At 45.3% G+C, this 25,173-nt stretch overlaps 2 protein-coding genes across 4 annotated transcripts; one reads left to right on the top strand and one right to left on the bottom strand.

Moving 5' to 3' along the window:
* The first annotated feature begins 77 nt into the window (after window positions 1-77).
* LOC143484301 (uncharacterized) lies at window positions 78-9,003 on the top strand. The gene is made up of 8 exons (XM_076982960.1): window positions 78-1,494; window positions 1,877-1,957; window positions 2,080-2,219; window positions 3,956-4,073; window positions 4,194-5,051; window positions 5,183-5,340; window positions 5,438-5,561; window positions 5,631-9,003. The coding sequence occupies exons 2-8, from the start codon at window positions 1,912-1,914 to the stop codon at window positions 6,059-6,061; spliced, it is 1,875 nt and encodes a 624-aa protein (XP_076839075.1). The 5' UTR covers window positions 78-1,494; window positions 1,877-1,911; the 3' UTR covers window positions 6,062-9,003.
* Window positions 9,004-9,432: 429 nt separating this feature from the next.
* Window positions 9,433-24,178, bottom strand: tpp2 (tripeptidyl peptidase 2). Of its 3 annotated transcripts, XM_076982880.1 has the most exons (29): window positions 23,894-24,176; window positions 23,147-23,275; window positions 22,846-22,941; window positions 22,492-22,596; window positions 21,001-21,125; window positions 20,453-20,616; window positions 19,937-20,091; window positions 19,713-19,789; window positions 18,972-19,099; window positions 18,625-18,873; window positions 18,170-18,285; window positions 17,922-18,093; window positions 17,478-17,635; window positions 17,182-17,258; window positions 16,975-17,081; window positions 16,652-16,806; window positions 16,441-16,557; window positions 16,127-16,227; window positions 15,770-15,866; window positions 15,499-15,636; window positions 15,122-15,366; window positions 14,924-15,002; window positions 14,292-14,330; window positions 13,668-13,819; window positions 13,452-13,548; window positions 13,235-13,365; window positions 12,883-13,090; window positions 12,143-12,262; window positions 9,433-11,982 (listed from the first exon to the last, which is right to left on the bottom strand). In XM_076982880.1, exons 1-29 carry the CDS (start codon window positions 24,056-24,058, stop codon window positions 11,893-11,895), a joined length of 3,792 nt encoding a protein of 1,263 aa, XP_076838995.1. In that variant the 5' UTR covers window positions 24,059-24,176; the 3' UTR covers window positions 9,433-11,892. The 3 variants fall into 3 exon arrangements, with proteins under 3 accessions (XP_076838995.1, XP_076838996.1, XP_076838994.1); XM_076982881.1 differs by lacking the exon at window positions 14,292-14,330 and having other exon boundaries at window positions 23,894-24,175; XM_076982879.1 differs by lacking the exon at window positions 14,292-14,330 and having other exon boundaries at window positions 12,883-13,365; window positions 23,894-24,178.
* Window positions 24,179-25,173: the final 995 nt, after the last annotated feature.

The following is a 25,173-nucleotide window of genomic DNA, read 5'->3' on the forward strand; positions in this document are numbered from 1 at the left end:
ATCTAACTTAATTTAGGAAATGTTACATGTTAGATACACATAATTAGCTTCTCGGAAGGATTGTGTTGGTTTCATGTTAAATTGGGGTATAACTGTCAAATTTAACCTTTATAAATGCCCCAGGTGTTGGTTAAATATCATCTGCCTGGTGGTTTGATGATTAAAAACATAGTGACCCACATGGGTCATGGACACACGCAAAGGGATCCTGGTGATTTAGTGAGGAGACATGTGATATGCACATCATAAGATTCAACCAGGCAACACAGTTCTGCTGGTGGCTGTACAGGGTGAATGTGCACATAGGCACACAAACATACTCAAACACATGTAGTACACAGAATTTCTGGGCTATTGTGCAACAATACATAACAACAAACCAACTTGGCCAGAAATATGTTCTTGCCAAAAGAGCGAATGCACTGATTGACATGAAGTCACATTTGGTAAACACATAAACGGCTGGCTAGTTATAATAGCTGATATATTTTTTGGGGTTAGATGGTGATGAGGGAAACGGGAGAGGATGGTGAGAGGATTTAGACAAGGAGGCCAACTGGTGTCAGGGTTACCCAGGATTTCCACATGGTATGATAGCAGGTGACGTGTGTTGTACTGGGTTTTCCTGCTGTAGGAAACATTAAGAACACAACAATCGTGCTGTACATGGAAACAAAGGAATAGATATTATGAGGAATGAACACACAGCACTTCAGAACCACCCAAACAAACAAATCCAAAGCAATTGGCCTTTTAGATCCAGACAGAAGCAGTCGAGCCCAAAATACTAAAGTGTAAACTGCTATTTTATGATGATCATTTTGGAGTGTTTTTGCTATGCAGCTCCTGCAACCTATGAAACTGAAATGCAAAGATTCAAATATCTTCTTATACAAAAACAATGCGCCTATGCACTGGTCAATGATCATCTGATTCATCTTTTCCTTTGAGTGGCTCTGATATTTGATGACAGAGAAAAACAATTAAAGTTCAAAGTGTTTATGGTCCTCCAAAAAGGGTTCTAAAAGGGTTGTAAAGGAAATATCTATGATTATGTATTATCCTCCATTGTATTGGGCAAGGACCTAAGATTTCAACACCTTTTTGAAATCCTAGGTCCTTGTACAAGTCGAATAAGTCTTGTAAAGCTGGACAAGCTATTTCAGTCCCACTGCAGGATGCATATGATATGTAGATTTACATCCCTCTGATTTAGTGCCATCACCCTAATGTTCATCATCACGGTCATGTAAGTGCCAGCACCCTTTCCTCAAATAGCTCACCCCCCTTCTGAATCCCTCGCTGCCTATTTCTCTGTTTGTATGGATGTCTGTGCAGCCCCTGCTCCCAGTACCCCCCCTTTCTAAAGTAGACACAGGGTCTGTTCAGTGTTGGGAGTGTCTTGTGTGATTTTGTTTCCCTATAGTTCTGTCTTTGCCAGAACTGAAGATACAGTGCAGAGCTCCTAGATACTGTGGGACCTGCTGAGTGAAGGTGAGTGCAGTGTTTACCTCAGGGGATTGTGGGAGCACAAAGAGGGCATCCTCTCCACTGAACTTAAGGTTTTATAACGCTTAATAAATATTGCAAGGAAGGGTTTCATCTAGGAAAACTAAATATTTGCAAAAAGTGAGCAAAACCTAAAAAGACTGAAATTATTTTGATATTTTAAGCAATGGTGCTTTACTTGCATATATCGTGGTCTTCAACAATTTAGGTTTTACCATTTATTTCCAACGAGAGCTTTTTAAGATATATCGCTAATGAACCAAGATTCACATCACTAATCAGGTGGCTACACGTGTGAAGGTCCACATTTTACACTCTGAATAATGTGACTGTCCTCATACCTACTTGTGTATTATGCTCTACCCAGTGTGAAGATACTTGTGAGAGGACAGAGAAGACAGAATGAGGACGGAGGACAGCAAAGAAAAGGAAAATGACCAACAGTCTGGTTGGTGCAGTCAGAGTGCTGTTCACGACTTTGGGACTCTGTTTGCAGATGCATGACTGTCTAAAAACACTGAAAGATTTGTACACAAAGCCTTTGTGTGTTCTTTTTTTATTCGGGGTCAGATATGACCACTGTGGTGCGTCAGAAAGCATGGGAGCCATGTTTCTACTACACAACACCCAAGGAGTTTTACAACTACGCTGGTCATGAAATTTGTATCTGGGAATCACTAGATTCCTACGGCGCCACCATATGGCCAGCAGTAAGTGCCCCGTCGTGCACAATTTCATGTGTATTTTTCTGATACTTTTTCCTCTGCTCTAGCACACCCAACTGAGCTCATGAAAGGGTTAATAATTTTAAAAAGACAAATTCAAACCAGATGTTCTGGAATGTGTAAGACACTAATGTTGTGTGAGGGCTTCTTGAGCCTACGCCAGAGGTGGGGACTCGAGTCACATGACTTGGACTCGAGTCAGACTCGAGTCATTAATATTAAGACTTTTGACTTGACTTGAAAAAATATTCAGAGACTTAGACTTGACTTGGACTTTTACACCAATAACTTGGGACTTGAATTGGACTTGAACCTGTTTACTTGCAAAGACTTCATTTTTTTACCCCAAATCTAAATTTTAAAACGCATATTAATATTTATAAAGTGCGCCCCATTAATTTCATTTCCGTCCTTCTGACGCAGACCAGTCCTCTGCTTTTCCACACTCTGTACGTGTGTGTGTGCATGAGCTGCAGCACAACCAATCAAATGGGGGGTTGGCGAACGTAAATTTTTACCGGGCGGGGTGTAAAATGGACACAAATTAAGTATTATATCGCGATCGATCGATCGCCAGTGGTTGGTGCCAGAGCGAACTAGTAACTCATTGAATCATAGATGTGGATCAGAGGTAAATAAACTAGATTTTTTTCCGGCGTGAGAAATCGGATGTGTGGCGTGAGAGCGTGTGAAGACGGTCAAATGCGTGTGTCTCACGCTCAATGCGTGAGAGTTGGCAACCCTGGGTTCTGTATCTGAACTCGGGGAAGAGAGCCTCTCTCTGTCACCATCATAATATCCAGTTCTATCTCAGCATGGATTGTGTATTTGAAGACATCTACGTCGAGAAAAAAATATATTGACAAAAGTGGAGCGAGTTTTCAGCTATGGGGACATCATTCATCGTGCACAAATGACATACAGACTTTTGGCCAGCAAATGCAATGCAGAATAGTTTACTGAAATGTCTAAAGTTGCAGATTCCTGTTAATTGTTCAGTTCTTATATTTGTTTGTCTTGTGTCACTCACACATGTTCTCCAAGAAACCAGATAAGAGAAGAGAGGGAAAATGCTGTTATGGTTCGTTGTATTGTACTGTGAAAATATCAGCACTTTTTATTTGAACATGGAGTTCTACTTATGACTTTTTCACATAATATTTATTTCTGGAAAATTGAATATTTTTGCAGCTAAGTTTAACAAATTGAACTGTGCAATAAAGAGGTGTAATTTTAATTTTTTTTATACTTCGTGTTTTCAGTTGCACGTTTTATCAAGATTTGAGGAGAATACAGATTTAAAAAAAGAACGCATGTCTATTATTTACATTTAAAATATACCTGCAACATCGGTAAAAAAAAAAAAAAGACTCGAAAGGACTTGAAATTCCAAGTTTCAGACTTGGGACTTGACTTGACTGTTGCCTGTCTTGACTCGAGACTTGACTTGACTTGAGTGTCTTTGCTTGAGACTTGACTCGGGACTTGAGGTATAAAGACTTGGACTTACTTGAGACTTGCAAAACACTGACTTGGTCCCACCTCTGGCCTACGCACACTCCTAATTCAACCCATTAGCCTTCTGTCAGTCGTATAGTCAGCTCTTAGCCTCTGAGCTGTGGTGCAGTCTCACCATAGAAGAGCAATTGGAAACCACAGTTACAATAACACAAAATTTGCCAGAAAGATTATAATCCTAGCTCTTTTCAAACAATGCATAGGCACTGGCTCTCTGTCAGTATCTGGACAGTAATCAAGGGACAGTTAATCTGCTGGATAAATCGGTGTTAGAAATTGGAGCTGGTACTGGTCTGGTATCCGTCGTGGCCAGCCTATTGGGTAAGTGATCTCATTTGCATACCAGTTCCATCACTATTGTAAATAAATACACGTTTGCGTACGTGAGCAATGTTTGTGTATGCAACTGGGTATTTGTCATAACCAGTCAACTATCCACAGGTGCTTGGGTAACAGCTGGTGACCTTCCAGAAGTCATGTCAAACCTCAGAGGGAACTTATCCAGAAACACGAGAGGACGCTGCAGATATACACCACAAGTAGCGGAGCTCTCTTGGGGTTATGAAATAGAACAAACCTTTCCTCACTCCGCTTATCGATATGACTATGTTTTGGCTGCTGATGTGGTATACCACCACATGTTTTTATCAGAGTTATTATTCACCATGCGCCATTTCTGCCAACCGGGCACGACCCTCATCTGGGCCAACAAGATCAGATTTGAGTCAGATTTGGTTTTTATTGAGAATTTTAAGAAGACCTTTCACACAGTGCTGCTGGCAGATTTGGGTGAGGTTAAAATTTACTCAGCCACCACAAAAGACTTTGAGGAAGCAAAGAGTAACCCAGTGATGTCAGAAGAGGAAATAGAGCAGGAAGACAGGAACAGGAAGCAGGGAGGGGAACATTTTGAAGAGGCTGACTTAGGGGTCATCGGTAAGGTTAAGCAACAGGTTCAAAACCCAGAAGATGTCAAGCTAAGGTCAAGGTGCAGGGTCGGTTCAGAGGAACGGCAAAGTGAAGCACAGGCGGATGAGATCAGAGAGCTTCAGCCAGAGTCTGAGATGACCAGAAAGAGAAAAGAGGAACAATGTGATGAACAGAAATCAGATGAGAAAACACCTGCTGAAGCAAATCCACCTGCTGAAGACAATAAGCAGTCAACCTGGGCGAAGCAAAGAGAAGAGTCTGGAGAAATAAGTGATGCCAACTGTCACAGACATGAGGAAAGTGAAGAGGGGGGTGACATTCAGAAATGTACCAAGTCCTCCACTGAACAAAACATGGTGAAAAAGTCTGGTCAGTACATTTGATAAATGATGACATTATGATGAGTTAATAAATGAAACAATCCCTGAAATGAAAATAGCCCTGCAAACCCAGTATTACTAATTATATTTTTATTTACATTACCTATTTGTTTCCAACAGAATGCACCGACTCTGAGAACCATGCACAGTTGGCTTTACAGAGAACCTGGATGCCCAGTGCGTATTATAAACTACAGAAAGAAATTCACTACTTTATGGGTAACAAAATTACTATTGAAGAATCCATTGATTCCTATGGAGGGATGATCTGGCCAGCAGTGAGTTCCCTCATCACAGACATTAACACAGCCTTCAGCTGACCAGAATTCCTTACATTACATTTGCAAATTACATTTGCTAATCCTCCGTGTACAGGCAGTGGCCTTGTGTAAATTCCTAGAAACACAAGTGGGTCAACAGCAGATCGATCTTCTCGACAGGAAAACCCTAGAACTGGGTGCAGGAACTGGATTACTGTCTGTAGTAGCTACATTGTTGGGTAGGTATTACCAGACTTTTCAGGAATTAAAGCATCTAACCAATACTAAGAATTGTAACTGCTTTCTAGGGGCCAAATTAACAGCTACAGATCTACCAGAAATCCTGGGTAATCTGACGTGCAACCTGAACAGGAACACAAGGGGTCACCGCAGGCACGAACCTCAAGTGGCAGCACTATCCTGGGGTCATGACCTCGAGAAGATCTTCCCTCAGTCCCAGCATCATTATGATTATGTATTGGCAGCAGATGTGGTCTACCACCATGATTACTTAGCTGAGCTATTGGTTACCATGCGCTATTTCTGTCAGCCCGGCACAAATCTGATCTGGGCCAACAAGGTGCGTTACCCATCTGATCTGGTCTTCACCGAGAACTTCAAGAACATTTTCCATACCACTCTGATAGCAGAACTGGATGAGGTGAAGATTTATAGAGCTACATACAAGTCTTTGGAAGACAACACTGTCATAAGGTGGGGGAAAAGGGACAAAAGATAAAGAAGACAAAGATCTGAAAGATCATGAAGAACTGGAAAAAGACAAGAAGCAGATGAATTAGTTTTGGGACAATGTAAAGGTAAGGAGCTAAAAGGTCAGTACAGAAGCAAAAGAGGAGAGTGGGGAAAGATGTAAAGTAGAGGAGAAACAGACCAGTTTAAAAGACACAACTGAAGGAAAAGATGAAGTGGTCTTCTCCACAGGACCGAAGGAAGGAACTCACCATAGAGAAGCTTAAGACTCTTACCGAATCCCAACCTACAATGGGTACTGAAATACAAGATTCAAATCAGTGCTTGAATACCTGAAATCATGTGCTTGAATAGAAATCATTACAGGTGTTCACTTCATCTCAACTTTTGCAGGTGAAACAGAAAGACTAATTGTCAGAGGTCTCAGACACAGTGTCTGCTATAAACTGACCATAGACATTCACCATTTTGTAAATTATGAAATCAGTATTGATTCTAATAGGGCCATGATATGGTCAATGGAAAGTTTGTAAAATGTGACAGAATGTGAAGAAATTCTGAACATGCTGTGTAATATTAAATAAGTTTTCATCAGAATACTTACAAAATAGCAAAAATGCATTCAACGTTGCTTTAAATAAAATATTACAGACTGTCTCAGTATTGATCAGTGATTTTGATTCCTGCAGGCACTATGTCTTTGTTTTTTTCAGAAACAGCAGGTCATCAAGCTACTACACAAATCAGTTCTGGAACCTAGAAAAGACACTGGACTTGTTTCAGTTGTAGCCACATGGTGAGTCTATGTACAGTAACACTATGCAGACCTACTCTCAGTAGTATTGAAAGAATAAAACCATACTTCACGGATACATATAGTCTAGGTGCCAGTGTAACGGCGAGAGATCAGGCAGAAGTCTGGAAATATAAATGCTCAGATACAATCACTATGTTGGGGTCGTATGGCGTCGTACAGAAAACCTTTTCCTCTTCCACACACCATTATAACTTTATACTGACAGCTAATGTAGTCTACCATCATGACTACCTGAATGAATTGCTGGTACAACTCTCATTTGGGCTAATAAGGTGCGTTACCCATCCGATTTAGTCTTCACCAAGAACATTCACAAAGCTTTTAATTAGTGCTGTCAATATTAATGCATTAATTGTAGCGATTAATTGGGAAATATTTAACGCGGTTTTAAAAATTACCGCGATTAACACAGCTTGCCATTTTCTTCCTGTGGAAAGCCGACCTGTGACCATCCGAAATGTCGTACTTCCCTCCTACTCAGTACGCCAAAGCAGTACGAGATAACAGGTAGTATGTCCAAGGTTATGAAAACTGCCCAGTCGCCTGCTGAAAGAACACACTGCTTTAACGGTTGAGCAGAACATACTGCATAGAAATATAGTGCCTACTTCTTAAGTACGACATTTCAGATTCAGCCAAGGATGGAGTTTTAGGAAAGTTTTCCTGAAAACAAAAGTAATTTGCATAGTCTGCAAAGCAGAATTTAATTATCACAGAAGTCATTCATCTTTGACATATCACCTCAAAGCAAAACACTCTACCAAAATGATCTCTTTTTAAAATCTCTTTTCTTTAAATTATGCACAGTTGGTGTTGACTTTGTCTGAAATTCAACTAGCATAGTTCATAAGAGATTCAAACATACATACATACATACATATGAATACAAGTACATGAATGAATGAATGAATGAATGTTCGATTTATATAGCGCCTTTCCAAATTCCCAAGGCGCTTTACAATTTAACACAGGTACGAGTCACAGACAGCCAATCACACACACACACCAGCACATGTCTTATGATTCTTTTATTTTACATTTAAATATATATTACTAAAATCATCAGTCCTAAGAAGGAAAAATGCAATTAATCGCAATTAATCACAGCAAATTGTGCAATTAATTAGTGAATTTTTTTTTATCGATCGATAGTTCTACTTTTAATACATTCTTAATAGCTGAGACAGATGAAATGAAAACCTACCCATCTCTAAAAAAGAAGAAAAGAGGAAAAACCCTGAAGTACCTTGTAATGAAGAGATGAAACAAGAAAAGAGAAGAAACAAAACATTAATAAATGCTCACAGATTCTGATGTTAAGGATTTGGAAGAAATTTAAGAAGATCTTAAGAAATGTCATGAAGTATGGACGTAATGTAGCAGAGCAATATAAGGAGGAGACCCAGGTTGAGAAACTCCATCTTTTCAGGTAGGACCAAGAACAAGAGGCCAACCTATATAGACGCCTAAAAGACACGGCGATTCTTTGTGAAGAGCAGCAGTACGAAATAACCACTACGATCCTACAATCAGAATTACATCATCAGATGATGTCTGAATGCAAGTACCTGGAAATATGGTTAAAGTAACTATGCTCTCAGATGGATGATTCGATTCAGGCCTTCCCTCTCTGTAAATTCCAATCCTCAGCATATTAAAAGCATCCATTTTTGGAATTTGGGACAGTGGTTTGGCGTCCCTAGTACCATCATCTTAGGTAAGTCAGCAAAATTTTCTGAAGCCGTTAGAATACACCATTATGACCTAGGCGTTCCGTTATGACTATTACGTGTCTCCATCTGCAGGTGGCTGGGTGACTGTGACAAACCTGCCATCATTGACTTGTCCAGCAACCAGTCATGCAATACCCTGGGGATCAGCAAGCACCACCTCCAGGTGGAGGCACTGTGCTGGAGAGACAACCGAGGTTGTTCTGGTACCGGACGCAGCTCCTGGCCGCCACGAGCCATTTTTTCCAGCCGGGCACAACGCTGATCTGAGCCAACAGAGCAGACACACAGGCAGAGCGGTCAGAACATTTCAAAAGGGCCTTCAGAACAACACTGATTGAACACATGGGACTGGGAAAGGTCTACAGCACTGGGCTGATTAGAAGAAGTTAGTGGACAAGTGGACTCATGTTTAACACTGGGTCATATTATATAATACTGAGATATTATAATATCTATTCTTAAATATTACTATAATATATATATATATATATATATATATATATATATATATATATATATTATATATCTTTGATGCACAGCTAATAAAGGGCCTGTATCTCAAACATCTTGTTTCTCTGGAAACTTTATGTACCTCACTGTGAGTTTTAATTTCTACAGTACACTGCAGTTACTCACCTGGAATCTTCTTCAGAGAGATATATATATATCAGAATAATTCATTGTGTCGGCTGTTGTAAAAATACAGTTCAATTTTGAAAAAATCATTAAATGTGCATGTCATTGGACTAAAGTCTGAAAGAAAACTTTTTGTGCATTACAATTTCATACTAAATTAAAATACTGATACATTAATACTTTTCAAAAAGTAAATATTCCAGCAGTCACCAATTGCTCTAATGGGTCTTAAACCCTTGTAGTTTCACTTTTATTCAGAATAATTTCCATCATAGCACATAATTCCCAACATTTACCGCGTTAACAAAATAACTCATTACTTTCCATAATTCTCTTGAGGAATAATGGTTATAAAATAATACTAGCACGTATAATAGGCTTCAAATTAAAATAACTTTTAAAATATTGGCATTACCTAGTTTTTGCTTTAAACTTTATAAATACAAGACATCCATAAATATATCCTAAGTTCTTTGACACAGCAACCAGGTGAAATGAGACCCCTGCATAACCCCAGAGGTGGACAGCGTTAGCAGATTGTAGAATTTTTAAGGCCATTACTGGAGGAGACTGTTTGTTGGCAATATCATGCCAGCGAAGCCCTGAATGTCATTCTGGACCAAAACAAGAAACTGAGTGAACGAGGACAGAACAGGTGGTAAAAAGAAAGAACGCCATTAGCACAAACCTGGAAGCTAAGGGGAACCTGACTCAGGAATACGGGGGAAAACGGAGATATTTTGCTTTAGGTATCATGTGAAATGGGTTCTTGGACTTTCTCTGGACCATTCTGAACATCACTGAGGACCAGAGCTAACGGCCATGAGGAGACCTCCCAACCCTGAGTCTTTCCCATTCAAATGCCATGTTCACAGGGACCATGATGCGTAGACGTGCATATCTTTGACGAGACCGTTCTGCATTAAACACCACCACCAATCATCAAACCGGTGCCCCGACCTCAGCTCAGCCCAGACGCTGCTGAGGGAACCATGGAGAAGTCAGCCATGACTAATGAGCCAAGCATCACAGCACCAACGCAACAAATGGCCATTCATCAAGAGATTCTCCCTTTGCACAAGCAGCTGCTTTACTACAGAGGAGGAAATTACGAAGCAAAGAAGTAAATACCAATGATGGTACTGAAGTACTGAACTCTGGACCAGACCTGAATTTTGTGATCACTGGTAGTTAATTCATGCTCAGGTATTCCAGCCCTAGAGGTAGTCCAGATTATCTACCCTCCCTTCACATGTAATCCGGGTGTGAAAACAAATTGGCTATTCAGTTACACAGAAGTCCAGTTTCCTTAAACCAGTCTAACCCTACCTGTAGACAAATAGGAATATGCAATGGTGATTCACCATCTGCACTACAACATAGTCCAAGACTAAGATGAATCTGTCTTTGGGAAACCAGCCTCAGCAGTTCAAATAAATACCAGGAATTAAAAAAATCCAGTGAGGAGAACTTGGATTTGAATGCTGCCTGTGTGTGGGCCCATGAATCTAGGTTCAACGGTTAAAAAGCGAATGGGTTTAAGATAATTCAATCAATATATAGTGCAGCAGTTTACTAGCCCACAATTCCAGGTTTGTGATGCCCAACCAGAAGAGAGACACAGACACACGGAACGCCCTGCGTGTTACATTCCAACAGTAATGTGTTTCAAAAAGCGTCTGTAGCTGCAAGGACACATACCAGCCTGCCACGGACAGACATTCTGATTGGGAAAATTAGAAAAGTGTGTCAACTCTATGCAAAAAAAAAAAAAAAACAAAACAAAAAAACAAAACCAAACCAGTTTGCACAAACACCCTAAATCAAAACAGAAACATATCCCCACGCACCCACCCAACAAAACACGAAGACAGACACAAAGATATACCCAGTACTCATAAAAAGGAAAGCCATGGGCTCCCTCTGAGAGGATAAAATCCCTGCCCAACAGATCCTTGATATACACGACTGAAGAGCGTGAGCTGTCAGGCCAGAAACAGCCTTTCATCTTAATACGACATGCATACATTGTACATATACTGTATATGAGGGAACTTTAGGATTATTAAATGATCTATATTGCCTTGATATAACTGTGCCTTATGATAGCTGCATCTACATTTGAACATGTCAGTTCCCACAGAAAAGTACATTCAAACTCTAGCGTTATCCCGGGTGGAAAGCAACGCACTTGGCACTCCGAAACCCAAACGGACGCTGAGGACTAGTTCAGGAAATCACGTGTAGCCAAAACTTTACTGAAGTTTGGTAGTTGAGAGGAAAAAAAATGTCTCCTCCAGGCTGACGTTCCAGCAAACGCATCACATGGGTACAGTTTCAGCTGGCAGGCTCCACAATCACAGCAGAAGGAGAGGGGGGGGGGGCGCAACCTTCCGCTATGGTACCAAAACGTGGAGCCCCACGACCCCTCGGGTGCACACTGGGACGGACGCTCCTCGCCGGGGTCGAGACGAGGAGGAAGGTGGATCTGTGGAGGGTCGATTGAAGACGGAGGCGCCCGCGTCCCCACAGGAGGCGTTCGGGTTGAGCTTAGAACGTTCACAGGTCCGTGTCCTGCGTTCCCCCCCCCCGCCCCCGTTACCCCTACTGGTCCGGGCGCATGGGTGTCGTGTGTAAAATCGGGCCAGCAGGGGATCCGGACGCCCGTGCGCTTTAGAAGGGCGTGTAGTCGGGGGGGTAGAGGATGGGGAGCCAGTTCTCAGTATATGAGCAGCAGTGTGTCCAGCCGAGAGACCTCATCAGCTGTGGAGCAGACGGGAACATTATTAGCACATTATTAGCACATTATTAGCACATTATTAGCACATTATTAGCACATTATTAGCACTCAGTCCTCTTCACACCCACGTTCTGCTTTCATAGAAGCTCAATGAAACACTGGAGAGGAGATCCAATGGTTTACCTGGACGCAGTTCTTCCAGTTCTCTTTACTCGGCTTCTCTTCTACCATTTTAAACGCAAACTTCAAGGCTCGTCCGTACATTTTATTTGCTAAGGCATGTTTGTAGGAAAAGGTCAACACCTGCAAATAGCAATACAAATGTTTGCACAATAAAACACGCAGGGGTGTTAGGGGTGCACAGTATACTGATAGTGAATCATTACTGCAATGCTGGCCTTAGCAATCCTGGAAATAAAGAAGCCTGCAAGATGCAATTAAATGACTCCACGAGTCATTCGTTGGTGATCTGTGGGAAGGTGGACGGTGAGAAGTCTCAGACGCTCGAGCTGAGGAGTTTTTTACAGATGTTTGCAGAAATCATGGCATCTGACTGAGAATTTGAACGTAACCGACTCAACTGTGTCTGTAGGAGTTCTAAAGTAATCCCTCTCCTGTACACAGCTCTCATCCTCCCATTACACAATCAGGCATCCTAGAATAACTGTGTACGGCTAATTTGCAGTCCACGATGCACAATTCGTCCCCAAAGACTTTTTGAATTACAAAAAGCACACAGACATCAGAATTATCGTACTGGGGTGAGTTTCCCGAAACGTTCTTAGCGCCAAGTACTTCTTAACTTCGTACGTTTCATACGAGGTTACGAAGTACTTGGCACTACGAACGTTTCGGGAAACCCACACCAGTACACTAAATACATTAACAGAGTTAAAGCGAACATCCCGGCTTGCAAGACGCACCTTTGAATCGCCGAGTTCGGCCCACTTCTGTATCTCCCAGAATGTGTCGGTCAGCGTCTTAGCCACGCCTTGGGGATCTTCATCAGAGCTGCCCACCTCGCTCGCTCTCGCCCCCTCCTGGTCTGGAGGCTGCATGAGCTGGTCGGCCAGAGCGCAGCCCTTTCTGCACAGGGCGTCCAGCAGCGACGACTTCTGCTTCTCCATATCGCTGCAAAGCACGAGTGAGACCGGACGGTCAGACCAGTGTGTGCTAGAGGATTGTGAGGAGGGGAGTCTTCCCTCTCGGGCAGCGCTGTTACACCCTGCAACACGTTCTGGAGTGTTCGTCTCGGAGGAAGTAGTTCTTTCGTACCTCTTTATGGAGGCGGCGTCCGGGCGAGGGTCTGACTTCATGGTGAAGTACACGGCCAGAGCGGTCTGGTCGATGTGAGAGATCACGATGTCCGCCGCTGCCACAATGTCTCCTAGTCGCTTCAACCGCTCCTGCATGCGGGATAAAACAGGGTTAGACAACTCAGGGCCGTGTGTGTGTGTGTGTGGAGGCAAAAATAAAACAGAGAAGGATGTACCTTCTCTGAATCAAGTTGATGCAGTCGCTGGACATGGAGAGGGAGATAACTTGAGAAGTTCTCCTTCAACTCATCATATAAAGTACTATTGTCCAGTCTGAGGGGGACACGAAGACAGGGTGGGAGAAATACAGAGGTCACAAAGAGGAGTGCGAAAGGTTTGTGGCTGCCACACGGAGGAGTCGTTCGGAGAGAGCGAGGGACGGCCGGACTCACTTCGTCATCCACTGGATCTTCAGGTCTCTGAGGGCTTCTGTGAACTCCTCCTTCACGTCCTTCTCTTTCTCTGCATCTTTCTCCTTCTCTTTTCCTCCGTTCTTCGATTTGTTGGGGGCAGATATGAGGTGGTAGAAGACTGGCACGACATCCTGAACACGGGGCACAAAAAAAACAAAACACAGCGGTTACGCCGCCATCTTCTAACCATGAGTTAGACCATTAACCGTCAGCCTCAGATCCACGACTTCCTGTCCAGCAAAGAGAATTCCAATAATAACGATACTAATCAGTAGACACCGTCCAAAAACTTTTGCACAATGTTCTAATCGAATCAGTCCAATGCGGTGTGCACTTGGGGGAGTGTTAACAGCAAGGACGTGAGCGGCTGACGTGATGGTCAGGACGTGATGTCTGGGTGCGACTTCAGACGGTCAGGAGTCACACACACACACACACACGAAAGAAACGTTCAGACTTCGGGTTGGGAGTTTGAACAGTTGTGTGGACCTCACCTGCCAGTGCAGCATGAAACGAGTGGTTCATAATCACATTCCTGTGAAAGGTTTAAACATTCTGCCCCTGTGAACACTGCGTTTAGCAGAACCCTAGCCCATCCAGTACCTTTTTAAATTTCCCTTGTCGTTTGGCTGAGGCTTGGCCCTGGTGGTCAGAATAACACACAATGAGGGAGAGAAGAGAAAACAGGTACACATGTGGACACTCTTCACCTTTTTCCACCTTTTCTGCATTTCATTTGCTTTTTTCTACGTGTAACTCTTCTGGACTCATTCTTAGGCCTCTTTGTAACTGTCGGCAGTGAAGGAACAGTGATGCAGACAGAAGCAGCAGAAAGCAGGCACACCATCAGAGCAGACCCCGCCCCCTTCCCCGCCCCCTCCCTATTCCCCGCCCCCTCCACGACTGTGCAGTTAGGCAGGTAGGCAGGCCCTGGTTAGACATTGAATTTCTAGATCGGACTCAGCCCTTGGTGTTAACGAGAGCACATTGATCAGCTCCAGCTTCTGCATGGCTTTGTCAGATCTGTAAATTGAATATCTACACAGCCAAGAGACAAGCAGAGGCAGGATCTACGAGGCGAATCTACCAATCAGAAGCTCCGGCAGCGGGAGAAGAACGTTCACCTCTCAGCAAGACAAAGTGAGGGCCAAGGCAACATGCAAATCAAGGACAGTGACACAGCTCCTGATTGGTCCAGACACGCGATTGGCGGAACACAATCGGCTGCCACTCACTGCTTTTTTCCCGTGCTCGCTCTTGGGCACAACCAGAGAGCCGGTCATGTAGCACCCAGGGGCTGTGCCTTTAGGGATCCTACAACCACAAACACACAAAAGAAAAGGTCAAGACCAAAACAGCAGATTCACGGACGGATCCCCCCCCAAAACGAAACGAGGCACCGGTCCCCCCCCCGTAGGAGGGGCCGTACTCACTTGTCATCGGGCAGCGAGGTGACGTAGAAGGGCTGGGAGGTGCCGGGCGGCAGCGTGACTGAGTTGGCCTTCTTCTTGGCCAGCATGGCGGCGCGGTGCGTCTCGTAGACGTCCAGGCCGAGCGCGGTGGAGAGGCGGTGGGAGACGACGAAGGGCAGGTCCTTCAGACGCTCGAGCTCCGTCTGCTGCTCGTGACGCACCTGCAATCGCACGGCGTAGTCCCCCTTCTCCAGCTTCAGAGAGTACTGCGGACGGGTGGGGGGCGCGGGCGGACACCAAGACCGGACTTCAGAACGCGATCGAGGGACTCGGGACGTTAAGGCAGGCTGTGGAGTGGCTGACCTATCGTACGTTAGTGTGAGCGGGTGCTCGTCTACCTGGTGAGGGTACGCGTCTCCGGAGCCCATCAGTCTCTTGTTCTGGTCAAAGAGCAGCCAGAGCTGACTGTCGAACTCCGACTCGTAGAGCAGCTCACAGAGCAGCGGACAGCTGGGCGTCACCTCGCCGCTTTTAGGCTTCACACACACACACACACACACACACACACACACACACACACAAACCCAGATTACCTTTCACTAGAAACGCCACTCTCCATATAAAACTGCAGGTAGGCATGTGCGGATGACCCTGCAGGTTTGTGCGCACCTGATGAAAGCTGTAGGTGAGGATGATTTCGTATAGCTGCCGGCTGTTGGGCAGGACGTCCCTGGGGCCGAGCGCTTTCGTCTTCCAGCTGATTGGCCTGTGAGGAAATCACGTTAGTGGAAAAGGTCCGACATAGCAGAGCTGCTTTCTCGAGAGAGAGAGAGAGAGAGACTTTTCCCCAGTAACCGCCACTCATCTTCAAACGCAGCCCGTTTACCACCACCACCACCACCACCACGCCCGCCAGCTCCGCCCTGCTGATAAACACGCCACTCGCACGGAGGTTCGGCCAGAGCTCAAAAGACCAGAAGCCTCACACCAAATTTCAGAGGACAGTGACACACAGGCGTCGGTTACCTGAGGGGCTGCACCCAGCTCTTCAGGGTGATGGTGGGAGACACTTCCTCGTATCTGAGAGGAGACGACACTTCAAAACTAGATATGCCCTCAGACGCATGCTGCCAAAAAAAGACAACAAGAACAAAAATAAACAAACAAATCGTCCACATCACGCAACCGGTGCGATTGTCGCTCCCAGTGCTGCTTACGGCTTCTTTGAAAGGTACCAAATATTCCACACATGCTCTTTACTTTAGTACACCGTGTCACTCAGGGTAAAAGAGTGAAACCAGGGCACGACGAGGCAAACACAGGTCAGTCCTGATACTCACGATGTGAAGAGGAAAAGGGCAGGTATGGAGCCCATGGAAGGAGACCGTGTAGTCTATAACGACGTCACCAAGACTGGCCCACCAACGTGCCACACACACTTCCACCGTCCTACCGGGCTAGGACCACACACACACAGAGCCTGTGCATCAATAAATACATACATATACGTGAAGAGGTTTTTGGCACTGTGAAGGGGTTTCATGTTTGTACCAGCACGGGGAAGGCCTCTGTGAAGGAGCCTTTCTCCAGCAGCGAGGAGAACTTGTAGAACTCATTAGCTCTGTACGCCCTCTGCTTCACCAGGTGCACAGCGTGGAGGACGAACTTGGAGGAGACGTCACTAGAGTGAGACGTCAGTGTGATCTCTGAGAGACAGAGGAAAAAAAAAAAAAAGACAGGATGGTAACCCATGGGTTGTCTACTCCATCAACAAATACCCTAATACTGGATTCTCAACTCCTCACACACACACACACACACACACACACACACACACACACACACACACACACCCACCCAACCCACCCACCCACCAGCCCAGGATGCTCCTTGAGGGACAGTGATAAAGTGCCGTCGTATCTGGCCTGGTCGAAAGTGAACGTCGGTGAAGGAGATCTCGTGATTCTGGGTCTCCATGACTCTGCGCGGGAAACAGACACCCATCACACACAGACAAAGATGAGAGAGTAAAGAAGGGTGTTCAGGGAGAGCAGAGCCCAGGGGCCCCTGGACATACTCACTTGGTAGGGATTATAACCGTTATGGGCACCCTGAACAAAGGACCAGCATTGGGGGCTGTAGTATCATACGCACACACCTAAAGAGACAAAAAAATCACACACACAATTAGAACGCGTGTACACAATTACGACAATAAACCAATAAACTAGTCCAAAGTCCATATTCAATACAGAATTATTGTAACTATATTGTAATTATTTCATGAAAACTTGGATTCAAGTTTCAAAAGATTTAACTCATCAGACACAAACAGAACATGGGCAGACACACACAGCACGCACTGGCAAACACACACCTCAGTGTAATGCAGACCATCCCGCAGGCCCTGGGGGTCGATGCGCACGTTGACATGGCGACACTGGTTCATGAGCTCTAGGTGCGAAGGGCATTGCACCCAGGGGGCGCTGCAGGTCAGCACCAAGTGCAGCTGCAGAGAGATCCGGGCGCTGTTCTCTACAGAGGCAGGCAGAAGCAATCGATCATGATCGGACAATAAAGGCAGCCAGGCAAGATCTGGACTGGATTAGTGATGTCAATCATCCACACAGATGTGGTCCAGTGAATCCTGGAAACCTTCAGTCAAAACTAGAGAACTTTAGGAATTTAAACTGAGAAAAGCTTAAAGTATCACAGCAACTAGTTAAAGTTGTTTAATCTAGACTACTTTTTTGAAGGTTTGTTGTTCATTTTAGTTTCGTGTTAAAGCACAGAGAAGGGAGGAGTCTAAGAGAAGTCTAACCAGTGTTTTCAGGAAAGACGGGCTCGATGCCCACTCCATGGTCGGAGGGAGCGGACACCTGGATGGGGTCCCTGAGGTAGATGCCCCGTTGAGACCCCACGGTAACCGTGTAGCCCAGACTCCCAGTGGATGAAGAGGTATGCTGCATGAGGTAGTCAAACGCCTTGTCCACCTGCCGCAGAACGTAGAGTCAGCACTTGTGCATGCACGTGTACATACGTGTACACACACACACACACACACAGTACCTGAATAATGCCATGACCCTGTGCAAACACTTCAATGTCATCCACTTTCAGGGCCGTGTTTTCCAAAGCGCGTCGCACAGCTGCAACCGTGGGCCGCACCCCGTTCTGCTTCAGACCTGACACACACACACACACACACACACACACACACACACACACACACACAAAATGTATGCTACATCCACAATATAAAGCATGTCAAGACCAAACAAACACCCCACAAACGTCAGATGCATCAATTTACCATAATTTATTATGGTCGCTCTTTGCTCGACCCCAAGGTCATTCACCACAGACAACCAAACCAAAACAAATAAATCACACCAGCTGTACAGCACATCATTAGACAGAGGATGTGGAGAGGACCACCATCAAACATGGCATGCATTAACAAATGAAGACCTTCACCACCCCCAACACACCACCCCCACCCTCCTGTGGCACCACGCCGCTACCTGAGAGGACGAGTGCCAGGCCGCCGCAGGCGTTGGGCGAGGACATGGAGGTGCCGTTCATCAGCTGCGTGCCCCGCAGGGTCCAGTTTGGCACGGAGGCGATGGCCCCGCCCGGGGCGCTGACCGTCACGCCCAGGGCCCCGTCCGTGCTGGGGCCCCTCGATGACCACGTGTACTGGTTAGGGGGCAGCTTCTCCCGCAGGGAGTACTCAGCCACCATCATGTCAGGGGTGACGTACGCGCCGACGCCTGAGACGGGAGAACCGATGTTGCTTCGTTACGACTCGTTAGCTGGAGGTTAATCTCCAGCACCATTGGCCGACGTGTTGATCGACGCGGCAACAGACCTATGACGCTGCTGGTGGTTCCTCCAGGACAACCCACAGTGGAGAGGCAAGGGCCGTTGTTGCCAGCACTCGACACAAACAGGACATTGTTCTTCTGCACAGCTTCACTGATCACCTCACAGATCCTCCTGACAAACGCAAAGGGACACACTCTTTAGCATAGTTTAGGGGCACGCCTCCTATATATGTAGTTTAGGGGCACGCCTCCTATATATGTAGTTTAGGGGCACGCCTCCTATATATGTAGTTTAGGGGCACGTGCCCTATATTTATTTATGTAGTTTAGGGACACGTGCCCTATGTTGCATTTAAGCAGATTGTTGTTCTGTAAATTAAGCTGTATGTGTGATAATTTGGTACCACAGGGCGTGGTAATCAATGCAGAGGTGCACTGGCTAATCAGTGGAAGTGTGATGTTGAAGTGTAATTAAGGCTTAACGAGATGAGACGAGGACAGTTAAAACTATACACCCAAAAAGACATCAGTGCAGCTTGTGTTCAGATTTGCTAGACATATGTGGAATGATGTTATGGAAAATTAGCATGCATGTTTATCGTACCACATTTTAGAATAACTGACAAAACTGCATGTTTTTCTTTAAATTTTGCCTTTTCAAATTGAACTTTTGAAAAACGAAATATGATCTGTATCATGAGAACATCTTTAAGAGTACCATGATGGCATACATAATATCGCCCGTCCCTACTACAGAACACAGACTATGTAGACAAGAAACTCACCCAGAGTTGGGCCAGTGAGTTGCCTCTCCATAGCTGTAGTTCACGAGGTCGCACTTGTAGTTTATGACTTCAATCATCTACAAAAGAGCAACACAAACACATGACACATACACAAATATGTTAACATTTCCAAAAGAGAACAAATTTGTTCAAGGTATTAGTGTAAATTGCAATAAGATTCAAAGTGGTTGATGGTCTCCCGGACTTCTCCCGGTGGAACGTACCGCTCGAATGAGGCCCGTGCCCGTCTCCATGGTGCTCAGGCGGGTGTCGCCGATCTTCAGCGCCAGGATCTGAGCCCCGGGGGCCACGCCGTTCCTCTCTGGCTCCTCGGGGAAGTGGCCCGCGGCGATGCTGGCGACGTGAGTCCCGTGGGCACCTGAGAGGCAGAGCAGCTGTAAACAAGGGCGAGTCCCGCTTCAAAGCTGCCAGACATTCACACATAAGCCTGAGACCAGAAGCACTTCTAGATGACTAAGCTAAAAGAACCTTGGCAAGAGGGGTGGCCTATCCTATCCTGCTTGAAAACCTTCATTTACTCAGCCATGCATACTAGACTGGCTTGAAACGACGCAGGACGGCGGGTCTCCAGGGGTACGGCTGGGTCGCCCCTTGCCAAGATGTGGCGTACGAAACGACGACGAGGCCGTCGATCCCCAGACCGCCGACGTAGCTGAGGAACAGACTGTGCTCCCTGGCTTCTACAGTCATACATCCCCGTATCCATTCCACCCGCTTACCCCCACTGGTGACGATACAGAGCGTGTTGCCCTCATCGTAGATGTTGACGGAGTAATTCAGCATCTCCGCGTCTCCCAGCGTGGCGTACTCCTGACGCTCCCGGTAGGAGCTCAGCACGGTGCAGCTGCCCAGGTCTCCGCTCTCAGACGTGTCCACCACCGCCCTGCGGGAGACAATAAACCACCACCCACCCTTAGACAGCTGAAAGATTCCTTTAGGGCTGCATTGACACTACATGACGATACTTGGTCTTTCTACAGAAATTACAGCACTTCTTTGATTAGTGGGGTCCATATTAAATTTCTTTTTGTAATCATTATTTGCTTCCAAGTAATATTCATCTTTAACATGCACACGTGTTTTTATCCTCAAACCAAATCAGTGGTGCACAGAGCATAGAGCCCGGCAAACCGCACTCGTCAACAGAGGCAGCGTAATTATATGCCTATTAAAACTACATCAGCCAGTGAGTGGCGCCATCGGGTAGGCGTGTCTAATGAAATGGGCAGGAAGTGCACAGTTTTGGCTCTTGGTCAGACGCTCCCACCTCCAGGTGACGCCGTCGTGCCAGGCCACACAGTCGTACACGGGCCCCGGGTCGCTGTACTTCTTCTCCATGGTGGCCAGCAGCTCCGTGTGGCTCTGCAGCTCCTCCTTCTGTAACTTCTCCACCTGACCGGCCGAAACAGAGGCCACGTTAACCAAATCACTGGCACAAGGAGAAACGGCGCTGCTTTGGCTCGGTTACGGCCCAGTCAGCGCTGGTAAAGAGGACAACGAGGCTGACTGGACTAAGTCAGATTGTGTGGACCTTCCAATGTAAAAACATTTTTTTTTTAATCGACCATGTCTCATCAGCCAACTGAGTTACACACATTTGTTCTCTCGTTCCCAGTCCTCCTTAGACAAGAAGTTAAATTGGTTTCATATTAGAAAAAACAAGTAAAAACTTAGCATCACCTTTCCACCAATAACACTAACAAAGATGTTATGTTCGCAACATGCTGCAGTCCTGGTGTAGCGGGCCACCTTCTTAACTTCCAGTTCATGGATTAGCGGGCCACCTTCTTAACTTCCAGTTCATGGATTAGCGGGCCACCTTCTTAACTTCCAGTTCATGGATTAGCGGGCCACCTTAACTTCCAGTTCATGGATTAGCGGGCCACCTTAACTTCCAGTTCATGGATTAGCGGGCCACCTTAACTTCCAGTTCATGGATTAGCGGGCCACCTTAACTTCCAGTTCATGGATTAGCGGGCCACCTTAACTTCCAGTTCATGGATTAGCGGGCCACCTTAACTTCCAGTTCATGGATTAGGGGTCCACATTAACTTCCAGATCATGGATTAGCAGGCCACCTTAACTTCCAGTTCATGGATTAGCGGGCCACCTTAACTTCCAGTTCATGGATTAGCGGGACACCTTAACTTCCAGTTCATGGATTAGCGGGACACCTTAACTTCCAGTTCATGGATTAGCGGGACACCTTAACTTCCAGTTCATGGATTTGCGGGCCACCTTAACTTCCAGTTCATGGATTTACGGGCCACCCAAAATTTCAATTCATGGAATGTTTGGCTGGAAAAGAAGTTTGCACTCACTGAATTTGTTCTACTCAAAAATGTTGGTCTGAGCACTGCAACATAAGTCCAAATACTACAGTTTAAACTCTTCTAGGTTACTGTACACAGAGGTATATAATCCTATATGTTTCACACTTCTAGCGGCATTCAAGCTAAAATAAACAAAAAGTTTAGGTTATGAATGGAACTGGGCAACTTGGCTTAGGATTTCTATAAAACAGAACTGTGTATTCTGAGATGCCTCACTAGGACCTGAAACAAAAAATAACTTGATTTGAAGCTAAAAACCAGGGCTTCAACCTCTTAGTCCCTACCATACTAGAAGACACTGTTTTCACATTTAACACACACACACACACACACACACACACACACACACACACACACACACACACACACACACACACACACACACACACAACGACTCGAGTGGTGACGGTCTTAAACCAGCCGACCTGTGAGGGGCTAGGGTGAGAGAGGTCGAACTCCTCAGTTCGATGGCTGGCCTCAGCCACTGCTGTTCTGTGCGCAGGGTCCCACATCTTCTCCTTACGCTCTTTCTAGTTGGCACAAAAACACAAAATCATCACTAATATATACACATCTAAAATGCCTGTCAGAGATTTACATTTTCACTTATATTTCCATTTGGTGTGACATAATAGTAGGCCAAGCCTTACCGAATCTTATTTTAATTTGTTTTTTATTCAGCAGTAAGACTTCTAGACTCAGATACATGAACTACTGAGATAAGAAAATACAGAATTTTAGAACATAGACTCCTAAAATATTTCTTAATATTAACTTACCTGTATTCTTTCTTTGAGAGCTTTAGGAAAAAACTCGTAACCATTCTTGACTCCAACGTGATACTTCCCAGACGGGTTTACCCAGGCAGCCGGAATCTGCGAAAGACAATGTTTGAAAAAGTCAATCCAGCTACCCGGTGTGATAGTGCATGAAACCCAAGCCCAAACCTGATATGCGCTGCAAGATACCCCCGTGATTTAGTTACAGCTTGAACCAAGGCGCCGCTAAAAAGCCTCTGTAAGGAGAGGTTAGGCGTGCGGCTGCTGTCGTGTGCACAGACCCGGGGTGCCAGGCTCCTACCTTCAGCGTACGTCCGGATAAACCGGCCACCGCTCCGTCCTTGGGCTCCAGCACCGTGGACATGTTGACGTCGCCACTGCCGGTCGTGTCGATGATGTCCACGATCTTGGGCTTCCCCTCTGTGGTGATCTAACACGGAGCAAGAAACTCATGACTGCCAGACTAAATAACCATAACCTGAACTGGAGAAATTAATACAATATTTAATTTGGGTGTGTATCTCATGTGTCATATTCGCAGAAATCTGTTTTTTTTTACATAGTCTTTAAAAATCTCCTCTTGTAAAGGAGTTGACAACGGTGAGACTTTTGGTGTATTGGTTTGTTTGTCCTGAAAAAGTAGTAGTGTTAACTGAACTCATGTACTTTAGTAATTAAATAAAGATGGGAAACTACTGTTGAGGAAACATCCCCTTCTAACTAAATCAGTCAATGTGTAATTTAATCCCGCTGATAAAAGAAGTCGGACGGTACGACTGCTAAATAAAGAGCCGTCAGCAGCTCTTCAGTCACCAACGTTAAGGTTACAGCGGGCTAACCAGCTAGCCAACATAACCTGGCCGTTACTGAGGGTGACAGAGCGTGTGGTTTTATAAAATATCAACCAGGAGCTGGCGTCGGCACGAGTCCGCCGAGAGCGGGCGTGTGTGTCGCCACGCCGGGAGACCCGACCAACGCCGGGCGGGCTGGTTAGACCGGAGCTCAAATCACGCGGCCTACTCTTCCGCTAGCCGCGCTGGTGAAGCACCTGCATGCCCGGGGCCCCCGGGTCCACGCCAGTGTCGAGTATCGCGACGAGGGTGCCCCGTCCATCGTACTCCGGAAACCTCGTCAGAAAGGACGCAGCGCCTGTCTCTTTCTTAGGAAGCAGCCCGTGTAAAGGGAACGATTCGTCGGCAGAATGAGTAGCCATGACCGGAGCAGTGACAATGAAAACAATAAGAGAGAGTCGGGGTGGAGCGTCGGAAAGACCGGCGCGGACACCCGGGGACGGGGGTAGGGTTTTAAAGGTGCAGCGGCCTGTTAGTACGGGTAGACTTGAGGAGCTGTACTTTAATACTGTTACACGCGGTTTAAACTGTGCCGTTACACGCGTTGATCACGCTTCACTTTCATTTTGAAACAAACGAAGGTTTTCAATTGGTTTAGATCATGTGCTGGATCTCCTCTTTTGACGATGTGGCCGGGGTCTTAAAATATATTCTTAACAATGTTTATACATTATGTAAAATTACAGCATCTAAATGTGACCGTTAAAAGGAAACTTTCATTCACTCTGCAGTCCTTTCTATTTATTTGAGTTTAAGTGTTGCAGAATTATTGGCGATCAGCAGGTGGTGCTCTAATGCCAGAATGTTTCAATAGTCGACTGCTCAATAAGTCTAGAGTCAAGTGGAAGATGCCTAAGTGTTATGAATATGTCACTGTGATGGTCGTGATCGGGGGGACTACTAGCATTTTAGACGTTATTAAGTAGATTGCCACGTGTATTGGGAGGTTTAAATAGAGTCCATAGTATCTAAAGTGTTAAGGTGTTCTTGCAGTCGCATTTTATACACATTCAGGTTATCCTGTCTAGATGCAAGGACCAGTTACCAATATTTTTTAAGCTGCAGTTGTATTGTACTGGACCCTCATATTGAAATCATACCAGTGCTTTCATATGCAATGATCCATAACTAGGAAATACATTTATTGTGAGCTGTTGGGCCCCTTAAGAATAAATAAGAATTTACATTCAATGCAGCTGGTATGGAAAATAAAACCAAAATCCTAAAGTGTGTCTTGATTTATTCTGTAAATTGAGCTAACAAAGGCTCGTGAAAAAACAAGACACTGAAATGTGATCCAGAGCAGGCAGTGAAACAGCGAATACGTGTTGAGAAACGCTAAGACACTGCTTAGGGGCTGTCTAAAATTGTTGGTCCTTTTACAAAAAATAGAGACGAAAAAAGGCATTCGGTGGTGACAACTGTCACATCCATTAGCTTTACAGACATTTGTTTGTTTATTGAAATGTTATTTAAA

This window comes from Brachyhypopomus gauderio, chromosome 20, assembly GCF_052324685.1.
Source record: "Brachyhypopomus gauderio isolate BG-103 chromosome 20, BGAUD_0.2, whole genome shotgun sequence".
Classification (NCBI taxonomy): Eukaryota; Metazoa; Chordata; class Actinopteri; order Gymnotiformes; family Hypopomidae; genus Brachyhypopomus; species Brachyhypopomus gauderio.

Excerpts from the sequence above, each read along its gene's own strand:
- LOC143484301 (XM_076982960.1), top strand. The coding sequence starts at position 1,912 with ATGAGGACGGAGGACAGCAAAGAAAAGGAAAATGACCAACAGTCTG. Across the intron at positions 1,958-2,079 it reads GGAAAATGACCAACAGTCTG|ATATGACCACTGTGGTGCGT; the intron begins GTTGGTGCAGTC and ends ATTCGGGGTCAG. Across the intron at positions 2,220-3,955 it reads GCGCCACCATATGGCCAGCA|GCACTGGCTCTCTGTCAGTA; the intron begins GTAAGTGCCCCG and ends AACAATGCATAG.
- tpp2 (XM_076982879.1), bottom strand. The coding sequence starts at position 24,058 with ATGGCTACTCATTCTGCCGACGAATCGTTCCCTTTACACGGGCTGCTT. Across the intron at positions 19,100-19,712 it reads ACTCACTGGCCCAACTCTGG|GAGGATCTGTGAGGTGATCA; the intron begins GTGAGTTTCTTG and ends TGCGTTTGTCAG. Across the intron at positions 18,286-18,624 it reads CCTGGCACTCGTCCTCTCAG|GTCTGAAGCAGAACGGGGTG; the intron begins GTAGCGGCGTGG and ends TGTGTGTGTCAG.